We start from the raw sequence: 25,047 nt of genomic DNA on the forward strand, positions 1-25,047 counted from the left end.
TAGTCTAGGGCCTCTTTCCTCTTGGCTTCGATTCAAGTTCTTTTTATAGCCAGATAGAGAAACAGGTCTGACAGATAAACACCATTAGTTTGAATGCTTGTCCTACTGAGTGTTTTTGCCACAAATTTCTGTGCAAGCAGATTATGAATTACTGCATGAGCTTCATGCACTGTAGCTGTAAACATCTACTAGGGTTAGTTTTATTTTTCTTCTGTACGTTTTTTTTTTCTGTTGGGTGGATTTCCAAGATAGATGTGTTCATAGCATTTCATAACATTTCAGGATTCTTTAGAAAGTTGAAGCGTGGTATTTATGACTGCATCATAGTATTTTGCATAATATGTTGCTGAGAGTGATTTAAGCTTTGCACATGCTAATGCATGTGTGCACACTCATGTGCATGCATGCACTTTTCGTTAGAACTTTTCACATTTCACTTCAGCACACTGGTTTTCCATAAAAAGGAACTATTGTAGCCGTATTCATATTATAAGTGTCATACAGCTTGAGTACTACATTTCATGGCAACCCTCACAGGTGACATTCTGTGCAGTCAGCAGTTTCAGCTGCATGAAATGGTGCTCACTACCCGTTTCAAGATGGCTTTCAGCATTTTGCTATTGCGCGCATTTCTGGCTTGCCTTTGTAATATGGCTCTTTCCTCCGATATTTTATAAGAATGAGGTTACTTAAATTCACAAATCGAAGGGGAAGAAAAAGGCAAGAATGCAGGTCCACAGAACACACTTTGTCCTATACACCTGTGTTCTCATTTTTTTTCTTTATTTTGTGGATTTAACTCGGTGCATTCTTTGAAGATGTCAAAACCAATAGCCCCTTACGTATGCACAAAGTTGCATGACTGAGACATGAACAGAAGGGAGACACGATTAGACACACAAAGTGCAAACTTATAACAGTTTTATGCTGTTGTATGTTTGCACTTTGTGTGTCTAATAGTGTCTCCCTTCTGTTTGTGTCTCAGTCGCACAACCTTGTGCAGTTTAATGGCAAACCAACAGACCCATATTGCAACCTTAGTAGCTGCATTCATCGTCACCCTGTTGTCATGCCTTACTGAGTGTACTCAACGCACGCAGGTGGAGGTCGGTGACAAGCTCAAGTTCATGATTGGCCGGCTGAGCTATGACATCCCCGTGGGGCCCGAGAGTGCAGTGCCTGTGCCGGCCATCATTGGGGTCAGCGTGGGCGTCGGCGTACTCGTGGTCATTGTGTTTGTCATCCTCATCGCATACCGCCGCAAGTCTACCGAGAGCAGCCGCGTGCTCAAGACCATGCAGGAGCAGATGGATGTGCTCGAGCTGCGCGTGGCCAGCGAGTGCAAAGAAGGCGAGTCCGTCTTGCGAAGTTCTCGGAAGATGCCAGCAAAGTCTAGCTTTTAAAGGGACACTCAAGTGAAACAATGAATCGGTTTAGATTGATAAATTGTACCCTGATAACTCTAATGTCATTAATTTCTCTATCGTAGGTTTATTAATGGAGGAGAAAATCGAGGTCGAAGTTTCATTTCTAAATTTCTTGTCAAAATCACTACATGTCACATCACAGATTTCAAAGTGCATTTTTTGTATTTTGGCGACTTTGGCTCAACGAGATTTCATGAAGCTTGGTATGTTAAGTCTATGGCCCCCTCAGAGGACAATGTACTTCATTTTTGCCGATTAGGAACTACATAGGACCTAGTAGGTGCAGTCAAAATCTATGAATTCGTGATGTTTGGTGCGGGAATTTCAAGGTGGTGTAGCCACCCGCATTTTCTTTTAGCACGTTATCTCGCTTAGCAAGTGTCTTCTTGTGGCAAGCACGGTGATTTTTGTATTGTGAGAGAGTAATTTAATAATATGAGAAAAATAGTTTCTCTCTCTGATGTCCTTTTAAGATTGTCTGCCTTGAGAATAATGTAGGCCTGGAGCTGGGCAAACACAGTATATATAAGCCCCCCACAACGACGCAGCACCTGTAGCATGGCTGCGAAAATAAAGGTAGCATTCTTCAAGTCAACCTGTATATTGGCATGCATAATTGGTTCAGAATACCCAATGTACAGCTACAATACAAGTTTTTCTTTGTTTAGAAAAATTAGCTAACAAAGTTACATGCAAACATGCATATGTGCGAATATGATCTACAAGTCATAGCTGCACAAGTGAAATGTTGCGATGGCAGAATGCTAATTAGGTGCTCGCTTTGACAGTGAACCATCAAATACAAACTGGAATTATTTACCATGTGCAGCCATTGTTTAAGATTTTTATATGGAATTTAAAATATATCGGGAAAATTCTGGAAAACCTACTGGAACATTAACTTATTTCTGACAGCTGTCCTCGAATGAATTCTGACCAGGTTTTCTTACCCGCCACGGTCGCCTAGTGGTTATGGTGCTCGACTGCTGACCCGAAGGTCACAGGATTGAATCCCGGCCGTGCCAGCCGCATTTTCGATGGGGGCCAAAATGCTTGAGGCCTGTGTACTTAGATTTAGGTGCACGTTAAAGAAGCCCAGGTGGTCAAAATTTACGGAGCCCTCCACGACGACATCCCTCATAATCATATCATGTTTTGGGGACATTAAACCCAACAATTATTATGACCACGTCTTCTTCTAGAAGCCACGTGTTCGTTTTCACTTGTTTTCTTAAGTCTTCGTATTGCGCAGGTTTTTGCCGTAACCAACTTTCGAGCTGTGTTGATCGACCTAACTCATATTTTTTGTTTTCTTTTCAGCCTTTGCCGAGCTTCAGACTGAGATGACCGACCTCACGAGCGACCTGACAGCAGGGGGCATTCCATTCCTGGACTACAGGGCATACACGATGAAAGTTCTGTTCCCCAATGTGGAGGATCACCCTGTGCTTCGAGACATGCAGGTCAGCCAGCCACATCTGCTAGCTGTATAGTCGCGTACAAATGGCTTTTCCTCGGAAATGGCTCTTCAAAACTTTTTTATTTCTTGGTCGATTTTTACGAAACTTAGTGAGCTTAAGTATATTTGTGTGCTGATTTCAAATACGCAATTATTTTTCTAGTGTAATATGTGGATTTTAAAATATGATATATTTCATGTGTCTTTGGAGTGCACGATTTTTCCTGAACTGAGTGAGTTACAAAGTAAATCAGCATATCACAATGATCTGGAATCAGTAATGTGGGCAGTACAACAGTAGATGTTCTAAACTCACTTGGACCAAAGTTATGCTATGTTGAACATTCATTAGTGAAATCCCAGCTCGACATGGTCTCACTCATGAATGTTCAAGATAACATAGCTCAAGAATTAATTGTTACGTAACAATAAATTATGGAGCTTTTCGAGGAGCAGATTTAAAAGCTTGTTACAAAGTTCATTTTGAGGGCCATTTGTTGTTGCATATCGAAGAACACGAAAGGCACTGCCATATCATTGCCAACGCTGTAAGCTCCATGGGAATAATCGTTGCGCCCTAATACTATATAAGAAACTGGCTATTGTCGGGCTAATATAATTAACAGAGCATTTAAGCTCAGTATTCATTCATATAGCTGCTGCTATATGAATGAATCGGGAACATGAATGAGACTCCAGTAATAATAAATATCCGGCAAGAAACTCTTGCATGTTGGGTCCAAGTAGTGACAATGTCATGTGGTATCTCATTCTTTCTAGATCGACGCTGTGAAGAAACAGTACATGGAGAAGGGGCTTTGGTATTTTGGCCAGCTCGTCATGAACAAGACCTTTCTCCTACTGTTCATCCGAACTCTAGAGTCCAACCGGTACTTCTCAATGCGTGACAGGTGAGCATACTTCTCACTCGACTCTGAATGCAGTTTCGTAAAAGAACGCTTGCGCACCGGTTTCTGGTCAGGCGGTGCCACCAAATCGTTTTGTCAACGTGATGTGGGTGATGCAGACTTTTATGATGTGACTGTGTTGTGATTTGTGGAGATTTCTTTTCCGCCTGGCATTGTATACTGTACCGCTGTCACGGTCAAAAACCTGTTTCAAATTTCTGCAAAAGATAGAGAAAAAAAGGTATAGAATGTGGATCTGGGGACACTGTAACAATACTGCTTTTGCACAGTGCTTTAGAACCTGTTTTCAGTGTTGAAAGTAACAACACGGTTAAGGATGAAATTTGGTAGGTGAGCACAGTGAGAAAGCTGTTATTAATCTTTCTGTTTGCTGCAAAGGCAGTTTGAAGAGTAAACACACAACAGTATTAGTGTACAATAAAAGAACCGTAATGTAGAAGTCTGATGGAGTCTGTGGGCCAATTGAAGAGTATTTCGTGTACTTCATGTGATTTTTATGGTGATTAACTAGTTGCATTGCTAAAGTGCCTTGTAGCAAACATAGCGCTGTTAAGTTTTAAATAACTGTGTCGGGCTCATTGCTCGTTTGGTGTTATAATATGCAAAAGCAAAGTATATTGAGTTCAGGCAAATTTTCACAGGGATTTTGACTGAAATGTTTCACTTGTTTTAGGCTATTTTTAGACAAGGCAAGCCATTAATTTCGCTTACTTAAGGAACATTATTTGTCTGTTGCACTATCATCCTGTAATTGACATTTTCTGTCAATGTTTCTTTATTTCAGGGTGAGCGTTGCATCGTTAATCATGGTGACTCTGCAGGGCAAGATGGAGTATTGCACAGAGTGAGTCCATCCTCGTGTCTGCATAACTCTTATCAATTCGTAACTAACAGTTCTGATAGATTCAGGGATCACCGTCTCTTGTAGCTTCTTTAAAACTCTCGGCAAAACTAAACAGCCCATTCTTGTCTCTCCCACCCTCTCTCTCTTTTTTAAACAGCATTCTCAAGACACTGTTAGCGGAACTCATTGAAAAGTGCATAGAAGGCAAAAGTCATCCAAAGCTACTTCTACGAAGGTATGTAATCAGATGGATGCAACATTTACAAGACATTGCAGATGAAGAGTTGGCTCTGAATGGCAATGTTTTCAATGCTTTTATTGTTCTTCCTTGCAGGACCGAGTCCGTAGCGGAGAAAATGCTTTCAGCGTGGTTCACATTTTTGCTCTATAAGTTCCTACGGGTAAGCAGCATTGATTCTTCCATTGAACATATTTAACGCTTGCATACTCGTACGCAGCTCGTGCTTACATGATAGCCTATGACTATGCAGACTTAAAATTTATTTCCTCAAAATTAACTCACCCACTTTTGTCTACCCTCCTTTAATTTGGTATAATGAGGTGGACATTATTCCGTTCGCTGCAACAAAATGTACCCTGTCTTCATGCTCATCACTGACCAACACAAACAACTTTTGAGAGAGTGAACAGCATTCTCCAGACGTGCCTATGCAAATATAACCGACCACAACATCATCAAATCTGTGCGAGAGTTAACTTAATGCAATTACTGCATACTTGAAGAGCCTCAGGAGCAATCATGTTTTGTTTTGATAGTTATCATCTCTGCTACTGTAGCTTTGTAGAAGTGCGGTGAAGCTTTATGCCAACATGAATTTTGCATTTCGGTGCAGCATCACTGTGAAGATGTACCATTACATCTTCACAGTGATGCACTTTCACATTGGATTTTAATATTTGGCACGATGGTTCTACCACACTAACAAATGCCAATGCTCACAGTGTCCTCGTTCCTGTGATTCTTTTTTTTTTTCCAACACACTATATAGTTTGTAATGATTTCTTCTTCTTTAAATTGTCAGTTTACGTTTACAATTTGGCTGTGGCATATTTGCATATGGACGATGCACTTGATATTGTGCCGTCCACACGTGTCTGTGGTAAACTGTTCTCAGTTCTCAAGTTGGCGTATTATCTGTGGGAATGCATCACTTGCGTGGCAGTGTCGGTGACGCGCTTTGTTTCCTCGACACAGGAGTGCGCGGGAGAGCCGCTGTTTGTGCTGTACCGCGCCATCAAGCAGCAAGTGGACAAGGGCCCAGTGGACGCCATCACAAGCGAAGCACGCTACTCCCTCTCGGAAGAGAAGCTCATCCGGCAGTCTATCGACTACAAGAGCATGACGGCCTACGTCTCGATAGCACAGCTGAGCTACGAGCTCGGGGAGAACAACGAGACGCCTGTGAAGGTCCTCGACTGTGACACTGTGTCCCAGGTGAAGGAGAAAGGACTGGACGCCATTTACAAGAACATGCCCTCCTCCCAGCGGCCAAGCAAGGATGACCTGGACTTGGGTGCGTGCTCCTCTGGGGAACTATTTCTAACGTAGAATACATAGGCATGAGCATGGAGTGGAAGCAAGGGGGGGGGGGGTTATGGTCATAATAGCAGGTTTATGGTCACAGAGGTTTTTGACAGTAAAGGCGGCCGGAGACCCCTGATGTTGCATTCCAAGAACTCTTTACTTCCCATCTTTACTTCTGAGAAGCCAGGGACCAAGGGCAGGCCATTGTGTGAAGCATGTAATCGCCTCATTTTCATTTTTTCATCCCCTGTGAAGCACATTGTCTTTTGGACTACAAACGAAGTGGGGGGCAAGTTGCAATGAACCTTTGCCTCCCCCCTACCTCAAATGGGGAACCCTACACGCTAACAAGTTTGTGGTCTCTATTGTCTGTAATGAGGACCTACTTTTTCCTTGTTTACTTGCAAACTTTCTGGATTGTAATGGCAATTCGTTATAGACAGCGAGCAGTGGCCAGTATCGCTTATTTTCCTTTTTCTGGTTTACAATCTCTATGTGCATTATAGCACATGGCAAGGGATAAGAGAATTACTGCATCTTACCATCTGTAACCAAGACATCGCACGTCTTGTGGAGGTTGCGGCAGAGAGTTCCTAGATGTGGACGGGAAGAGGACACCACCGATGTCATGTGTAGCAAAGGCATTTCCACATTACAAGCGTGCATCCCTTCATCGTGTGGGCTTTCTTACGAACCAAAGTGCTAGTCCTTGGAACGATTGCCATTTTCCTAACAGTTTTGTGTCATCACTTCCAATATCCGTGCTTCTACCAAAGCTGGCCAATCTAAAAAAATAAACTAAGGTGCAGGTTGCCGGTTTACTAAATGTTGTTATATGCTCTGCTTCCTTACTATGCTCCCTTGTCTCACAATGAGCAGTTCTCCTCTATAATGCTGTTCTCTTTGCCGACTTGCAAAAAGGAGCAGATATGTGCACAATTGAGAACTATTCACAGTGCTATTCATTATTTTTATGAGCACATTGATTTTAGCAACTTCAGGCTCAGCACATAATGTAGTGTTTAGAAACCAGTCACACTGCATGGTACTTTCTGTGTGCAGAATGGAGGACGGGCAATTCAGGGCGCCTGATCTTATCGGACGAAGACTCTACAACCAAGACCGAAGGGGAATGGAAGAGGATGAACACCCTGGCCCACTACAGGGTTAGCAAATTGTTCTTGTTCTATCAAACCAGTACACACCTTGCTACTAGTTATGTGTGTCAACACGTGCATGAGTTTGTGTTCTCGCACCATCAAGATATGTGCGATCACTAGTGATGTGTGCTCTAGCAGCTATTTCACTAATCTTGAGTAACATTTAAGCAAACATGAAACTACACTCAAACCAGGCCCGTAGCTGGGGGAGGGAGGGCTAGCCCCCCTTCCCTCCCCGAAATTTTGGTGAAGCAGATGTTTTTACTGAAAATAAATAATGAAAATAGGTGTTTTTCTCAATTGGTCAAGGTTTTCAGCAAGTGGGCTCCCTCCCTCCCGAAAAAAATTCCTGGCTACGGGCCTGACTCAAACCTCATTATAACAGTCACATCTGTCACGATAATAGCTTTGTTATAGTATCCGAAAATATGCTATAACGTTTATGTGTTTATGTGTAACACTGTATATATGACAACACTATTCTTCATTTACTTCGTTATAACCGATAATTCTATATATCCGTGTTCGTTATATCGAGGCTTGAGTGTAGCTACAGCTAACTGAAATGCATGATCCTGAGATGCATGCTGTGTTATCTTTGGCTTTTGATTATGTAATAATGCAAAATTGTGTTCCTAAGTTTATACATGTGAGAGGTGTGTCACTTCATATCTGTCCTGTTTATGTTTCTTTTGTCCACAATAGTGCTGGGTAGCAGGCAGCTTGTTCTGTATGCAGGGGCATATGCTGTTGTCTTGCAGTTATGCCTGATGGCTTTGCATGTTTTCATGACAGGTGAATGATGGGGCAAACCTGACCCTGGTTCCCAAGCAGTCGTCCATGTACAACCTTTCCATCATGTCCGAGAAGATGGAGAAGTCTCACAAATATGGTCAGTTTATATGCTGTGACCGTTGTCACCCTACAAATCAAATCACCCTCTCAATCAAGCTTGCGAGAAATTGTTCTTTTGTGAACAGCTAAGAATCCCAAGACTTTATTTATTGATACAATATTGTTGTTATTTTACAACGGAGCTGTTATGCGTTTTGTTATGCCATTACGTGTTTGCATGAACTATCATCATCATCAACGGCTTCTACCTTTCTAGCACATGCAGTACAACAACTCGGCCGGTGCGCACTCTCTTCATCCTTTCCTCCTGCTTCGCTCCCCAAATATATGCTCCCAGTGCGCACTCTTCCGCTGCGCCGATTTGTTTGGCGTGGGATGCAATAACTTGGGTGGGTGAGAGAACGAATACAGAGAGAAAGAAAGAAATGTTCTTGGTGAATAAAATTTCTTGACAACCCGGGAGTTGAACCCGCATACGCACGATCCAATGGCGAACATCACTACCCTCTCGTGCACTCTGCAGTGTTCTCCAAAGGCGGAGTCACTGGCCACTGGCTTGAGTCACACTGACTTGAGTCACACTCAAGCTTTAATCGTGTCTTTGCTTTTGAAATCAGTGAATGCATAGTTAAATTTTTAAGGACTATCCCGGCTGTCAGCTGTAGTGACTGCTTCTGCAGATTTAGTCTGTTGTGTCAAAACAAAGTCTGAAAACTGTATAACGTCTTGGCCAGCATTGTGAAAATGTTTTCTTCTCACTTAAAACAGAGACCCTGAACTTCTCGTTGAAAACGAGCCCACCACTCAGCCGGGCAACTTCTCCACTGAACCATGATCCAGAGACTGGTTACAAGTACTGGCACTTGGTGAGCACCTTGCTTACACTCGCTTGCACGTGTTCTGCATATTGCATTCCACTTAAAGTTTTTATTACTTTTTGCTGTACAAATAGGCACCTGATGTTCCTTTTCTCTCGCACCGCCCAATGTAGGTGAAGCATCATGATGGTGAGAACAAAGAAGGGGAGCGTGGAAACAAGATGGTCTCTGAGATCTACCTCACCAGGCTACTGGCCACAAAGGTAAAACTGGATTCCTTGTTGATTTTTGGTATATCTTCTGAACCTATGTTTCCTAGTAAGAAATGCTTGCATCATGGAGCAAACTTCCAAAGCTCTTTAAAACTATAGATAGCACAAATAATTCGATACATTCACAAGAGAAAGTACTTAGGACAAGCACAAGCTCAGCATGTGCAGTAGATGACAAGAGAAACCAGGTAGTCCTTCTTAGAAGCAGAAACAGCGTGTGAATGAAGACAAGATAAGCTATATCTAGAAGAATGAAATTCAAGTAGAACTCCCTCACAGCCTCGTGTGCTAGACTGACCAGGAACCATACGTAGTCCAATATATAGTCCGAGTATCTCTTGAATTTATCACCAAGCTGTCTTTCCACTTACATCGTCTAAAATGCTTGCACCAGGAGGTGATACTGAAACATCCAAGCAGTGTACTGGTGTGCCTAGACAAGCTCATCTGTTATTGAGGCAGCGTAGCACATTCAATATAGCTTGTCCATAGCACTCGAAGTTTTAACATATATTGTCACAACCTAAATGAACAGCTAAATGAAACACACTGGTGTGAACTCATGATTAGCAGCGACTGACAGTTGCGTGTGTTCACACTTTTTCTCCTTCCTGTAGGGCACCCTGCAGAAGTTTGTGGACGACTTGTTTGAGACGATCTTCAGCACGGCCCACCGCGGCAGTGCCTTGCCACTGGCGATCAAGTACATGTTCGACTTCCTGGATGACCAGGCGCTACAGCACGGCATTACCGACCCCGAGGTGGTTCACACGTGGAAGTCCAACAGGTCAGTAGTCCCTTGCCGCAACGCGTCTGCAGTACTAATCGGTCATGGTGTGAATGTATTAATTTCTCATGAAAGAGCATATCTTAGTGAACACTCCTTCCATGATTTGTGAACGGCAGTGTCTCAGCCCACTGTATTTAATTGCGTACCTCCAGTATTGGCTAATGTCAGCTAATGCTAACCACAGTAGACTCTCAGCAAACGTAAATCTCTTAAATGGAATCCGCCTTTTACATTTTCCTGTGCTGTCCTCTACCGTCTTGGTAGGGTTCTGATCAGGACCGGGAAGACCTGTATTGCCCGAACAAAAAGCCTTCGAGATGAAGAGACCATTCGCGACTTTTCCGCTAGGGAAGGGCCCATGTGCCATGGCTTCGTGAAAAAGGCAGATTGCTGCTTAAATGGAATCACTGCCTATCTAATATGATTGATTTTGCACCTCAGTTCTGCACCCCTGTTCGTCTCTCAGTAAAAGAAACGCCTGTTTAATGGAGCATATTTTCCTGGTCCCTTCAGGTTCTGTCTAACAAGAGTCTACTGTATATGCTGCTAGAACAGCAAAATTGTCTTCATTAAATCTTAGTTCAACAGTTGAGTTGTCTTTCTCGATCTCGATCCTACATTCATAGCCAACAACCAGAATCCATCTTGCCCTTTTTCTTTTTTTTTTTTCACTCAGAGTACATAGCAGTGTTTCCCACCCAGGCCAGCTAAATTCTATGTTATAGCACTGAAAATGGGAGCATACACAATACGTTAACGATTGTACGTAGCACTTGACATGGCAAGTGCTGCGTGCATGTTACTTGTTTTTTTTTTTTTTTCATTGAATTTATTGCTTCCCCTTCTGCAGTTCGTAATTGGGCATCTTTCTGCACTTTTCCAGTTATACTTTTGTCGCAAAAAAAAAAAAAAAAAAACTTGACAGGCATGTATGTAGTTGTAGTCAAAGAAATTTTCAATTTACGTATGAGTTGCTGCGTGATTCGTGGACCTTCAGTGGGGCAAAGGTTTGGAATAAATCAATGTGGCCTTGTGGTGTTTCGCAAGCGAAGAGTGATTTTTCTGACAGGAGCTTGAGACACAAAGTGTGCTTGTGTTACAGTAGACTCTTTAACATATCTAAGCCTTGAGTGTTGCAGTTGCTTTCCTGTGTTAGTGAACTGTTGCTTGGAACAGTTCGTGAGACAGAGTCACGGTGTAAGAAGTTTTCTTGTGTAGGTCAAAATCTGCAGTATTTGTACAGTTCAAAGCTAGCATAACATGTCCAAACTTAGAGTTTCTTGCCGTTACAACATCTTAAGATATCTCTTAGGCATGTGTAATTGTGTCGCACAACCCCCTATTTTAGCTCCATCCATGGCAGCTGGCTTTGTCTCAACACTTTGCACATATAGTTGATGGCTGCACACATCTCCTTGTGAAGCAAAAGCAGGAGCATGTTCATTTGTGTGGAGGAATATAACCATGATGGGCAAAAGAGGCACATTATATAAAAATTTTGCCATTTTTTGGTCAGAATTCAGGATTACAGCTTTGCACAGAAGGGGTTAACATGTACAATTTGGAAATAGGTAAATATGGCAATCCAGATTCGTATGATCTTGTAGATGTTCACACTTTTGAGGACGAGTGCAGCAGCTGAGTCCAATTTACGGTTTTCGGTTTGCAGCCTTCCCTTGCGGTTCTGGGTAAACCTGATCAAGAACCCGAACTTTGTGTTCGACATAGTCAAGTCCAACATAGTGGACTCGTGCCTGTCAGTGGTGGCACAGACTTTCATGGATGCCTGCTCAACGTCCGACCACCGGCTGGGCAAGGACTCCCCCAGCAGCAAGCTGCTCTATGCCAAGGACATTCCCATTTACAAGGACTGGGTGGAGAGGTATTTGCATGCGCTCACGCATCTTCGTTAGTCAACTGGTCAGGTCACTCTGATGTCATGTGCTAGAAATGTGTAATCAGTTCATTTTCATTTTTCAGTTTGTCACCTTAAAGACCCCTCATGGGCTATTACTTAAGGGGTTAATAGATTTACCGTATTTACTCGAATGTAACGCGCGTTTTTTTCCAGATGTTTGCTACCTAACGTCGACACTCGCGTTGCAATCAAATACCAAAACTACTGTTTTTTCTTCTTGGATGCAATGAAAAGTGAACCTTCGCATTACAATCGAGTAAATACAGTATATACAATAACATCGTTTTCTAAACCTGGTTACCCACCTTAAGAAAATTTCTGGGGTGGCACCACATTAATTGGATTTTATTTCTAATCTACCATCTTACCTTTGTTTTCTATCAAAGTACACTCAAACAATTACTATCAAATCAGAATGGAACAGAGCAATCGCTTTGTTTACTATCCAATGAGCTGATAATGATGACCCCCTTCACTCCCCCTTCTTTTGAGCAGTAGAGTTGTTTAAGCTTGCCGCTGGGTTGTGACGCATGAACAGAAAACTATCATCATCATGAACCGGCACCTACTCTCTTTAACCTCTTCTTCATCTTCGTCACCTTCTGCTTCGCTTCCAGAACACGTGCGCCGATTTGTCCGGCCTGGGATGCAATAACTCTGATGGGCGAGAGAACGAGCACAGAGAGAGAGAAAGAAAGCAAAATAAACAGAAATATTCTTGGTGAAAAAAAATTTCTGGGCGAGGCAGGATTTGAACCCGCATACCCACAATCCGATGACGAGGATTGTAACCACTCGGCTATCCAGGCACGCTAGCAGAGCATAGCATAGCCTTGTATTGTATAGCAGGGGTGTGGGAAAGGGAAGCGAGGGTGAGGATGAGAGACGTGATGGTGAGGAGGAGGGAAAGGAGGAGGGCAGAGAGTAAAGCTTAGCATAGAAAGAATGAGAAAGAAACAAGAGAGAGAAAAAGATAGAAAGAAAGAGGAAGCAAGCGAGAAAGAGAGAGCGAGAAAAAAGGGAAGAAAGATAGAAAGAGAAAGGAATAGATGGAGAGAGAAAGAAATGAAACGAGAAAAAAAAAGAGAAAAAAAAACAGAGAAGAGAGAAAAAATGAAAGAAAGGAAGAGAATGCTAAAGAGAAACAAATCAGGCTGCCCAGCTCCGCACTTCCTTCAGGCTTGGCACCACTAATGCGAAACTGCCCTACTTTTTTAAAATTAAAGTTAAAACTACATTTGACTTTTCTTTTCGTTTATTTCTTTTTAAATTATCGAACCGTAATAAAGAATAGAAAAGATCTTCTCATTTACACCCCTGCAACTCCAGTGTAAACAGCTGTCAAAATGCTATGAAGGGAATCGATTAGTACGATGTTCAAAGGCAAAGAAAATTGAGACATTGCAGACTTTGTCAATTTAACTGTTTAACAAGAACTGAAAACTAGTAAGGTGCTTTGCAAGCAAAATGCTGTGAGACTTCGTTTATATCATTATGATATGCTTTTTGTCAAAACAGGCAAAACATAACACATTAACTTCCTTTCCTTGCAATATTCATTAAAAAAATGACACCTTAAATAAAGGTGTTCATGTCATTGGTGTTCAGAATTTAAAATTCTTAGTTGAATGCAGTGAATTTTACCGAAAGCAGTCGTATTGTTTTTCAAGGGCAAGCGTTTCAGTTGTTCCAGATATTATACTTGAACAATGAAGAAAAAGTGTGAAGTTAGCTTGGCGCTAAAGCTTTCTTACATTGAAAGTGTACGACCTGCTTCATCATAAATTTACTCTTCCTCTGTACTTAATGTGGCTTTTCCTGATACGTTGCAGGTATTATCAGGACATCAAAATGATGCCAGCCATCAGTGATCAAGACATGAATGCCATGCTCGCAGAAGAGTCTAGGGTACGTTGAAAAATCACATTTCTGTATATCCAGCCTAATTGTTCAGCATTTATGCAAGGCAAATTTTAATGAGGCAGCTATGGAGTGTAATTGCTCACTTTGTTTCTTGCTCTGCTTACAGCTTCACGCTCACGAGTTCAACACAAATGTGGCTCTGCACGAGTTGTACAAGTATGCCTACAAGTACACAGATCAAGTAAGTTATTCTCGTTGCAAACATGTTTAAGCCCTCCACTCATTTATAGAAGTGGCACGAAAATGTAACTAAACAAGTAGTTTGAGTGGTGTTGTATGATAACTTCCTTTTTTTACGATAAAGCTTTTTTTTTCCTTTTTTCAATGAATGTTCGTCAAGTTTTGAAAACGTGAACTCCATTTGTGAAAAAGTTTACCTAGTTTATCAATTTGTGACTTGGAAGTGTTGTGAATGTGAAAGGGCACTGTAAGGGTGCCCGCTGTGAGCAACTATATACGGACAAGATCTCGAAGCCAGGCGGTGTTTAGAATACACAGATAGTCACTGAAAGAGGCACTGCAATATAAAATTAATGTGTTGCCTGAAAGTCTCCACAGCTGCAAATTTGCTGCGGCTGGCTGCCACATCTAAATGTAAATAATCGATGCTAAAATTTGTATGCCACTGAACTAAAATATTTTCTAGATGTCTGTGAATAGCTGGAACAAACAAGAATGTCTAGAACTGTTCAACATCTCTAAGATGTTACACAATAGGCGTTTGAGTGACACCTTCATAGAGCATTTTCTTGAGCTGTTTTTAAAACTGCTTCTAGCAGTTTTAAAAAATAATAGGCATACGTGTGTTCAGTGGATGTGTATCTCACAAGAAGTGTATGCTCAGCACAGACTAAGAAAGTGTCTGCAGTTGTCTCTCTTTTGCACATTGGCGGCTATGATTACGTGATTGCATTAATTTTGCCACAGGCAGGAAGCAGTACCCACCGTGGTACCTTGACTAGCAGGGTGTCGCGTTGCTAAGCTTGAGGGCATGTTGGATTCCCGGCTATGGCGGCCACTATTCAATGGGGGCGAAATGCAAGGAACATCCATGTGCTTATGTTTAGGTGTACGTTAAAGAGCCCCGGGGGGGGGTAAAAATTATTTGGAGTCCCCGACCACGGTGTGCTGCACAATCATATCATCGATTTAGCACGTAAAACCCTGGCAGTTATATATATAGGCACGAAAGAGTATGCATCGTAGCTAATCCGTTGAATTTGCTCATTTGTCACACAGCTGCTGCAGACATTAGAGGAGGACGAATTCTCCCAGAAGAACAAGCTGGCCCGGAAGCTGACCCAGGTGAATGCCATCATGAACGGGGAGTCGGAAGCATGACGGTTGCACTGGCACTCGGTGGACGTGTGACGCCAGCAAGGACCTCAACAAGCACCTCCTCTCTCCGCGGCGCCCGCGCGCGTCGTGCTTGCCACTCGGTCCCCGGCAGGCAACCTGCGTTCCCACTGCGGCGGCGCTTTTTGGTTTCTCCCGGCCCCTTCTCCGGCGAGCGTCTGGAGATGGTGTGTGTCAACCCTCCACTGAATGCCACGCAACATTGACCCCCCCCCCCCCCGATCGCCCCCGACCCTCTTTCAAGGTCTACTTCTCCGTGCCGTTCCCCCCGAGGCCTCCCTTAGGTCACCCTTCTCGACGCAAGGGCCACAAGGCACAGAGTGGTCTCGCTCGCCTCCTACAATGACATCGTTCATTCCTTGTGTTGTGGTTCCCGTGCCGGATGATGTGTGCGAGCCGTGCCATGACCGGGGTCGTCAGTGACATTGGATAGCCCCAACATAGGAGCGAGAGCAAACGGCAGTTTTGACGACATGGTGTGACTTGCCACGTAGGCAGATCTGAACGCTCTGAAGGTCACTGTTATTTTTCGTGTGTGTGTTGTATCTCGTGTGGTTGCAGCTGTCCGAGCCAGAGGTGTCCTGCCCGCAATCTTATTGCAGTGACGTTTATCAGGTGCACATTTTTGCATTTAGACATAACAGCTGCGCTGGCTCTGATATTCCAGTTGGTTTTCATAAGGTCTGCAGGTAACATCGATCGGAGGAGGAATTTACACTGAACTGCAGTGCGAAGCATCATGTCGCATGTTATATGACTTGTATGGCACCAGTCGACTGTGAATTCCTCACGTAAATGTTTGTACTTTATCAACATTACATTACAACACGGGCAGACAGAATATAGAGATCGGAACAAGCATACAGCTGTTACTCTTGACTGCAAAAGCTTGCACCTTTGTAATGAACATCACATTGGTTAAAGTGCATGTGTAATGATTCACAAACAGATTAGCAAATCATTACCATGTATCACACAATGAAGGTGGCAACATTGACCACAGCTTGCCTTCTCATTACCTTGTACTGTTTGGCAGTTAGCTATCCTTGCACTTCTAAAGACCATGCAAGCAGCGAGAAGAAGGTCTAATGTGTGACGTCATGTTGTGTTTGACGATGCGTTCACGTCAAGATGTAAGGGCCTGTTTTTTTTGTTTACCACAAACTATGAGCACTTGGCATCGGGCAGAGTATTCTAATGATCAGACATGCCGTAGTGTTTGTGTAAGTTCTAAATCAAGTTTAAGGCCTATTTCATAGCTTAATTGATTTGAAGACTTAATCAAGAGCTTTCCTGTTCGTAGCTGCAGTTGTACTTTGCCAGATTCCGACACTTCACACAGTGCTGATTCAGTAGTCTGTAACCTTTTGTGGAACAGCTGCTGATCGTTCCGAGTGCCATCTGCTGGAGTTGGCACAGTAATAACACTATTGACCAAAGCGAGCTGTGTCATCAGAACTGCGTTTCTCTCTCAATCCTAGCGGGCTCTTTGGAGAAAAAGGAACTCATTTTTCCCATATTGCTTTCGCGCAGCTCTACACAGCGCTCCGAATTTTGCGAGGTACACAAGGTGAAAGGCTGCTCGTAAGAACAGCATTGTTAAGATTTCGTCTTTTTTTTATTGCTTTTAATGGTCATCGTTGTGCCACTTAGACTTATTGTTACTTAGGTTAATTGTGCATTTCTTTTAGGAAGGAGATGGCGCTAGTTTGAGTGCTATATATCGTGATTGTCCACTATCTAACGCCGTAGGAGAGACTGTTGAGGTCATACGCCAAAATAATTCTTTCAGAGTGATTGTCTTTTCTTTATTTTTTTTTTCAAATACAAAAGAAAAGGATTATTTTACCCAGACAATGCAGGCTGTGATTGCATGCACGAAATTGTTTTATGTGAATTAACAATACTGCCAGAGGGACTGGTGTCAGCCCTGCTTTAATATTAAGGCATATGTGATTTTAATTTTGTTTTGTGTTAGTTTTTTAGTTCAGTCTAGTACTTTGTAGAAAGACATTTTGTGGTAATGACTACTTCTTTTGCTTTCTTTTTTTTTGCATTTTAGAATTAGGCCTTCGGTTTTTAGATTGTCATTTAGGAATACTTAACATTGTTGCATCCGAGTAGCCTTGTGGCTCGGAGATGCGCCGTGAAACTGTGTCGGGAAGAAATGTGTCGTTTCAAGACTTGTGCGTGTTGAATGTGTTTCGATTGCCCCCAACCTCCCTCCCCACCTCCTCAACACTGCACTGTGGATATGACGTCTATTAGACCTACATATCAGCACCTGCAAGGCTCAGCCAAAACCTCTCACTCATGTGCGGACCTTGCCTTTCAAGGCCACTCTCGTGACTGAGCGTGTGTTGTGTGCGTGTGCGGATGCGTGCTCACTCCGCCGAAGAACACCGCAGGATTGACAGCATCGTCTTCTGGAAGTTAGCAAAGAACTGCTACGGGACTGTTTTCAGAAAAACTGTGTCAACTAGTGCTGCGCGGTATCGCGAGAAAAAAAAACTTCTTTGAGTGTTGTGTGTGTGCGTGTGTGAGTGGAGTTGAGGAGATTGAAAGCTGGACTTCACTGTGTGCTCTGCTCACTAGGCTTAACAAACAAACATAAAGAACTGCAAAGGTGCTGTTGCGAAAGCTCCTTTTTGCCTGCTCATTGGCAAAAGGAAGAAAGCCAGGGACGGGCTTTAAAAAAAAAGGTTCTTTCTCATCCGCATTCATTTTAAGTCTCGAGTGTAGTAGTGATGAGGTTGGCTGTGTCCGAGAGCCGCCTACTGGAAGTATTTCTAAAAATATCCCCGCCAACGGCGTTTACCATTTGATTAACAGATGGCACTGCCATAACTGGCATTTACTCACACAGAAAACAAAACATTAAAAATATAGTACTCCACTCGCGAGTATCCCGAAGTAATCTTGATTTCCGGATCTGAAAGTATTGAAGTACCCAGCATTTCTTAGTTTTTAGAATTTCTTTCAGTTATAGTTTAACAGGACTGTTGCAATAACAGTCGTTCAGTAGTCACTCATGGGTTCTTGTGTCTGACAATGTGTTCAGGGGATTTTATTGATTCCTATTTTACAACAGATTGTCCATTTTATTTTTTGTGGTCTGGCAAGCATGCCTCCAGTTTATGATGTTGGCAGGCAAGGCCCTCTTGTGAACACGATAGACAACTTGTCTCTAGGCACCAAAGCCCTGTATAGTATTCTATTTCCTGCATGCGAAGCAAACCTTAACAAGCACGTGTTTTTAAAGGAGCTCCCACTACAGAAGAAGCTTTGTTTCGAAAGGGCTTCGGCCATAAAACGCATAATGTTGGCAGCCTGCCAGACAGTCGTGTAAAGAGATTGCTTCCTTTCAATTGCTTCACTGAGCATAATAATGCTGGCAGCCTACTCCTTTTTGTGTTCAGTCATAACGTTTTCATTCCCCATCAGCACAGGTGGCACCAGTATCCATTGTTCAATCAAAATAACATCCCAACTTAGCCATGTGCCAATAATGTTTAAATGATTGTCACAGAAGGCATTCTCAACCTAAGCTCTCCTCGCGCGGAGGTCGGGCAACCCGCCTGTTTGCTACTTCAGCTTCTACACACCTCATTTGTCCAACCGGTGCTTTTGTTTTTCTCCGGCAAGTCTCGCACCCCGTAACTTTGTCGCAACAGTGTTTGTACATCTTCCGAAGCAACCCCTTTCCTTCGTAACTGTCTTGAAGCTGCTGCACTACCTAGGCAGGCACTTACCGTGGAGCCAACAGGGCACGAAGCGGCTGCGTTCTGCGCGAGCCCCGCTTTTTGTACATAGCCACTTGCACCCATTTCTGAATGTGTCGTTTTTTGAATCTACGTGGTGTGTATGTAATTTTCGCGGACCTCTGGAGATGCTGTTCTTTCAGACGTCAAGAATGTGACAAGAAGTTACGTTGCGCTCCCCCTTTTCTCTGCTACCACATTTTATGTGAGCGTGTATGCATGCGTGTGCGAGAATGTGTACCCATTGCGCGACGTGAGTGATCAGTCGCACTTGTAAACAAAACAAGAAAAAAAATACAGATGAAGAAAGGACGTGTGTGCTAAGGATAAGGTGTGAAAACAAAGCAACCAGACTTTTGTACAAGAAACTCACTTTGTAACATATTTATAGCATACATATTTTTATTATGGTATTGGTTTAGAGAATTCACTATCTTGCTCAAGTGATTTCTTTCATTAAAACAGTGTATGAAAAACTGCTGTGCGTTTACTGTTGTCTCTCAGTTGTGAGTCATTAAAGACCGAGCCTTTCCTTTTTTCTTGTGCAGCATCTTATCTATCATTTTGACTTGAACGGTGATTTCCTTTACTCACCAGCACGGCATGTGTGGACTAGCTTGCAAACTGAAAGAATGTTCTTCACTGTATGCAGTGAAGAACACAGTGGTTCAGTAAATAGTCAGTCTATATCTCAAAATAATGAGTTCAGTGAAGCTATATCACATAGGAAGGTTACAAGCTTAATACCTTTTCTAAAGTTTGCTGCATTTGAAAAATGTTACCATGGATATTTTTAGAATCCAGCGTTTGCAGGTGCTGCATTATTAGGCGTGTTGACTACTGGTAAGTACATGTCGATGAAATGTCTGAAGGAAGATTTAAATGTTACATTCATGATTCACTTTCACATTATCAAAGAATGGCATATGTATGTTTTGTTTGTCTAAATGCTTTCATGGAGAATGGGAATGGTGTTGGATTGCTTCGTTACTGAAGGACCAAGTGCAAAGGTAACGAGTTTTGCGGGGAGCACTTCGAAGATGCATGGACGCATACATGAATTTTGTTGGAAAGAAAATATCGGTTTTTTTTTCTTCCCACTGCTTTCTCACACTTCATTCACTAGGGATTATTCTGCAACGTGATGAAGTCTTACCTTCCCTGGCAGTGGTAACAAACCAGTTGACAAGCAGTTAAACTGTCTGAGAACTCCTGATGATGATAATTGTTGGGGTTTAGTGTTGTGAAACCACAATATGATTATGAGGGACGCTGTAGTGGAGGGCTCCGGAAATTTCGACCACCTGTGGTTCTTTGATGTGTACCTAAATCTAAGTACACGGGCCTCAAGCATTTTCACCTCCATCAAAAATGCAGCCGCCGTGGCTGGAATTCAATTGCAATCTTCGGCTCAGCAGTCGAGCACCTTAACCATTATACCGCCATGGCGGGTACCCTAAGAACTCCTGCTGGAGGATACCATTTTTCGTATACAATGTAAAAAAAATATTTTTTTTTGTAGCACTTTCTTAATGGCTCACAAACCGAAAAATGAGTACTGTGCTACTGGAATAAAGCTCATAGAGACTGACCAGAAAGATGCACTGTAATGGCAGGGGTTTTAAAGTCTTAAAAATTTCTTGTATGAATAATGTACCAGCGCAATAAGAAGTTGGGCAAGTTTGTTTTGATTGACTATGTGAAAAGGTGCGATTAAAACTGCACACAGAATAGAAGGCGTTGTCCTGTGTCCTTCTATTGTGTTTCCTTCTAATCGCACCTTTTCGCGTCATGAATAATGTATCTTGTAATGAAGCAGCCTACATATTTTGCATACAACCTTTCATGCATGTGCGGCATTGCAAGGAATCAAGGTAAAGAAGATTTTGTTGGCCGTGTAGCACCAATGTACAAGTAAAAGAAATGGCCCTGTTAATTCATGTTTCTGGGGATGATGCTCGTATACTTAAAATTAAGAAAGGCAATACCGTGCACGGTGCGCACTATTTATTATTGCAAAAGGGACGACAATCACTTACAAAGTAATAATAATCGCATCCGTGTGAAGGTGCCGGAGGCAGCGATTCGTCTTAATTTTGTTCAGTTTCCAGGTTTTGCGTTTTCTGGGCGTAATTTCTGTGCCCGAAGATGGTGCTGCCGACACGAACGTTTGTACTGCCCATCCGAATCGCCTCCTCGAAGTCGCCAGACATGCCCATGCTGAGTTCCACATCCGACGCACTGAACCCCAGCTCCTTGCAAAGTTCTTCCTTACATTTCGCTAAGCACAGGAAGTCTGGATTTGGGCCGCTCTTGTCGTACTCGGCCATGCCAATGGTCATCAGGCCGGCGAACTTTAGACTAGGACACTCTCCTACGATAAACTTTACAAGCCGGCTCGCATCCTTCGGTTCGATGCCATTTTTCTGCTCCTCGCCGCTTGTGTTCACCTGAACCATGACGTTGAGTGGTGAACGTCCGCTCGCAGCCCAAGCGTTGTTCAGGGCATGAGCCGTTTTCTGCGATTCCAATGTCTCCACCATGAACAAGTTTGGTATCTTTGGGAACTTCGGTACTTTATTGCTTTGCAGGCGGCCGATGAAGTGCCACTTGATGTCTGGGCAGTCGCGCAGTAACTCGGCGCTGTTTGCTTTCTCTACAAGCTCTTGTATGTAGTTCTCACCGAAATGTCTTTGACCTTCGTTGTAAGCAGTGATCACAAGCTCCTTGGGCTTCGTTTTGCTCACGGCTACAAGGCGTGGTGTTGGGCCAGCCAAACCCGCAGAGGCGGCCGTTATCTTCTCGCGCACGAGCTGCAATGCCTTGGGAATGTCCACTTCACTCATTATTCTTCGCATAAGTATTCAGAAGAAATTCATTCACTTTCCGAACGCACAGCACGAACGCCACAAGCAATTACTACCGGAATAAACAGCCTGGAGATAAGACAGCGCACTGCAGTTCCGAGACCGCAGTTGTTGATCCGGCCCACGCTAAAAGTGCATCTCCTGCATTAAGCAACGTTGCCGCCAGCAGCTGTGTAACACAACACCTACATCCAACTGGCACTGTGTTCGCACCATCGCATAAATTCTTTTCTTCCGTTGCGTACGTTACGATGTTCGTATTCACTAAAACGTATATCCTCCGTGATTCAAAACCCGCGAAAGCCGGTATGTTAGTGCCACGTAGTGACACTGTAGCACTCAGGCGCTAGTAGAGCTAGTGAAGCAGGGGCGGCTACAGCGCTGCCGTCGCAAGCGATGCTAAGAAAAAAAGAGCTCTGCACTTTGCTTTCATAGCTTGAGTTCCAGTAAACCCGATCGTACCAGCCGGATCATCCTGCAAAGCTTCGCCCACTTACCAAATGTTTGTCAGAGGAAAATGTAAAAGACGGATTCATATCGGTTGCGAAAGTTGGAAAGAAAAGCGACAAAAAAGACTTCGTATTTTCTATAGGCTTAACCATTTTCTTCAAGAATGCACCCAAAATAAATTTTGACGAATTGCGACGAAACAATGAAAAATCGAAAAATACCAGATTTCCAAATACTATAGGCTTACCATTTTCATCAGAAATGCATCAAGCATAAATTTTATCGGATTGCGACAAACGTTAAAAAATCGCGGCACCTAGCGGCGAGCGGACGAGACCCCGCGGTGTGGATGGATCTTTGCGTCGTCTGCTAGCCACACCGTGTTCGCATGTGTGCGTACGTCATGCACGTCGTCAGATTACAACTTATTCCGTTGTGCTAGCGCAGTATCAAACGCGCGTACGTATGCATACACGGTATACATAGGCGTTTCGCCTTACGAGACTTGCGTGCACTCTAATAAATGAGTGCATGTACTTGTCGGTATGGCGCTAGGTCTAACCATCGTACCGTCCATTCGCCAAAATCATTTCAATGTGGGTACCACTTTGTCGTTCACGCACATCACATAGTGCATTTGGCGTCGTCCTAAACGAAAAAAGAGTACTAAATCTCGAGGTGTGAATGCAGAATTTTAGCGACACCATCTTGTGAAGTGTTGGCGATTTGGAAATCCTTGTGATACTGCAAAGCATGAACTAGCGTCTGCAGATGCCGGTTAGCGGTAAAAAAGACCTGAAGACACGCATTTTTATAGCAATACGCGTATTCGTGCAAACAGAAAAGCAGGGTGCACAAAGTTCTACTTCATCTAATTATGCAGAAATACAGCTTCTCTTCTTTTTTTTATAGCCGCTAGAGCAATAATTAAATACTTAATTGGCTCAGTCGCGCAACATTGTTTATGTTGTGGTAGGAGCGAAACACAATTTAAACACATGCAAATAAAGAAAGAAAAAACATCGATCACAGCGCAGAACACGAATGTCACCAAAGGCCAGTACCCCATTGGTTGGCAGATTGCGCTTCTCTCACACGTAATAGGAACGTTGGCCGGTTTCGTGAATCCATGTGGCATTGGAGGCATACATCACCATTAGGCTGCAGTCAATGCACTTTCTTCGCCGACAATCGACCTACGGAGAAGCGCCGCTGCGTACATTTGTATACGCGCCACCGACCGCCTATCCACACAAGCGCGGCGACGGTGCTGCCACCTATAGCCCGATCTCGCGGCGCAAGATTGCTGCCATCTGCCGGAGGTTTGACGAAGCTAGCGATTCGGCGCCATGTTTGAGGCTTGTGTCCGAATCGTATTGCTGTCGCTGCTCTAACTTCTTGCTTGTACCTGTATTTATAGTCGGCAGTCGGGGCATAAAAACGTCACTCGAACCTGTACACGTGACCGGCATTTCCTAGTTTTTACGTTGACAATTATTACGTGTGAATAACTGCCTCGCAACGAGAAGAAGGTACAAATTTGTCACCGAGTTACATGTACGTCTGTCGTCGTTGAGAATGAAGCTTTGCGCTTGGTGATAAATGTTGTCTTTTCCATGTAGCGAATGAAGCGTTGTTAGCTATCGGAATAGTGTGCAGTGCAATATGCAGTGTAGGATGGTTGGGAGGAGGCATTAGCGCGCGACGCGGCTAGGCACAGCGATGACAAAAAGACCTATTTCAAAGAGTATTTCATAAGGGACAACCTACGTCGACCTAATGCATTGTGCATCTTATTCTAAATAAAACGTTGACCTGTATGTTATTTTTGAAACAAGAAATATTTCGCTTCTGTAGTCACCCATGTATGTTTTGCATATAATTACCGCACGGTTAAAATGTAAGAAAGGTTCGCTTCTCACGCACGTGACAAGTGAACATGAAAAGCGTTAGTTGCTCCAAGAAGTAGGCGCCGATTAGCTGGTATTTTATTGAATATCGTTCCGACATGTATAGTCGTACCAGGCCCGTAGCCAGGGGGGGGGGGCTAAGGGCCCGGGCCCCCTCCGAAATTTTGGTGAAGTAGGTGTTTTTACCAAAAATAAATAATAAAAATAGGTGTCTTTCTCAAAAAGTCAAGGTTTTCAGCAAGTGCCACCCCCCCCCTCCCCGAAAAAAATTTCTGGCTACGGGCCTGACTCGTACATAACACGATCTGCCAAGAATATTCGCGCTCTCATCGTCGCTCTCGGGACCTACTGGCGCCTTACAAGTTCAACCCGTTGCAGCAAGACAGTTTTGCGTCGCCGACTGAACGCTGGAGAAACTATCTCAGCGCGTAACCAACGATAGCGCAGCCTCATAATAATAATAATAATAATAATAATAATAATAATAATATATATTATTATTATTATTATTATTATTATTATTATTATTATTATTATTATTATTGATTGTTGGGGTTTGACGTCCCAAAACCACGATATGATTATGAGAGACGCCATAGTGGAGGGCTCCGGAAATTTCGATTACCTGGGGTTCTTTAACGTGCGCCTAAATGTAACACACGGGCCTGAAGCAGTTTCGGCTCCATCAAAAATGCGGCCGCCGCGGCCGGGATTCGATCCCGCGACCTGTCGCACCCACGGTCGAATGTGACACATGTGCGG

General features: G+C 43.3%; 2 protein-coding genes across 2 annotated transcripts in view; one reads left to right on the forward strand and one right to left on the reverse strand.

Moving 5' to 3' along the window:
- Positions 1–19,538, forward strand: part of LOC119396537 (plexin-A4-like) — a 93,031-nt gene extending 73,493 nt beyond the window's left edge. Inside the window, 16 exon segments of the mRNA XM_037663792.2 lie at positions 1,101–1,350; positions 2,748–2,890; positions 3,667–3,797; positions 4,600–4,659; positions 4,817–4,894; positions 4,994–5,060; positions 5,876–6,194; positions 7,268–7,371; positions 8,161–8,257; positions 8,989–9,086; positions 9,212–9,301; positions 9,928–10,097; positions 11,770–11,982; positions 13,851–13,926; positions 14,048–14,122; positions 15,181–19,538. Coding sequence (XP_037519720.1) covers positions 1,101–1,350; positions 2,748–2,890; positions 3,667–3,797; positions 4,600–4,659; positions 4,817–4,894; positions 4,994–5,060; positions 5,876–6,194; positions 7,268–7,371; positions 8,161–8,257; positions 8,989–9,086; positions 9,212–9,301; positions 9,928–10,097; positions 11,770–11,982; positions 13,851–13,926; positions 14,048–14,122; positions 15,181–15,282 — 2,073 coding nt within the window. The 3' untranslated portion in view covers positions 15,283–19,538.
- Positions 19,539–21,021: 1,483 nt separating this feature from the next.
- LOC119396539 (pyridoxal phosphate homeostasis protein) lies at positions 21,022–22,232 on the reverse strand. The gene has a single exon (XM_037663794.2). The coding sequence runs from the start codon at positions 21,914–21,916 to the stop codon at positions 21,149–21,151; it is 768 nt and encodes a 255-aa protein (XP_037519722.1). The 5' UTR covers positions 21,917–22,232; the 3' UTR covers positions 21,022–21,148.
- Between the last annotated feature and the right edge of the window lie 2,815 nt (positions 22,233–25,047).

Source organism: Rhipicephalus sanguineus, chromosome 6, assembly GCF_013339695.2.
Source record: "Rhipicephalus sanguineus isolate Rsan-2018 chromosome 6, BIME_Rsan_1.4, whole genome shotgun sequence".
NCBI classification, from domain to species: Eukaryota; Metazoa; Arthropoda; class Arachnida; order Ixodida; family Ixodidae; genus Rhipicephalus; species Rhipicephalus sanguineus.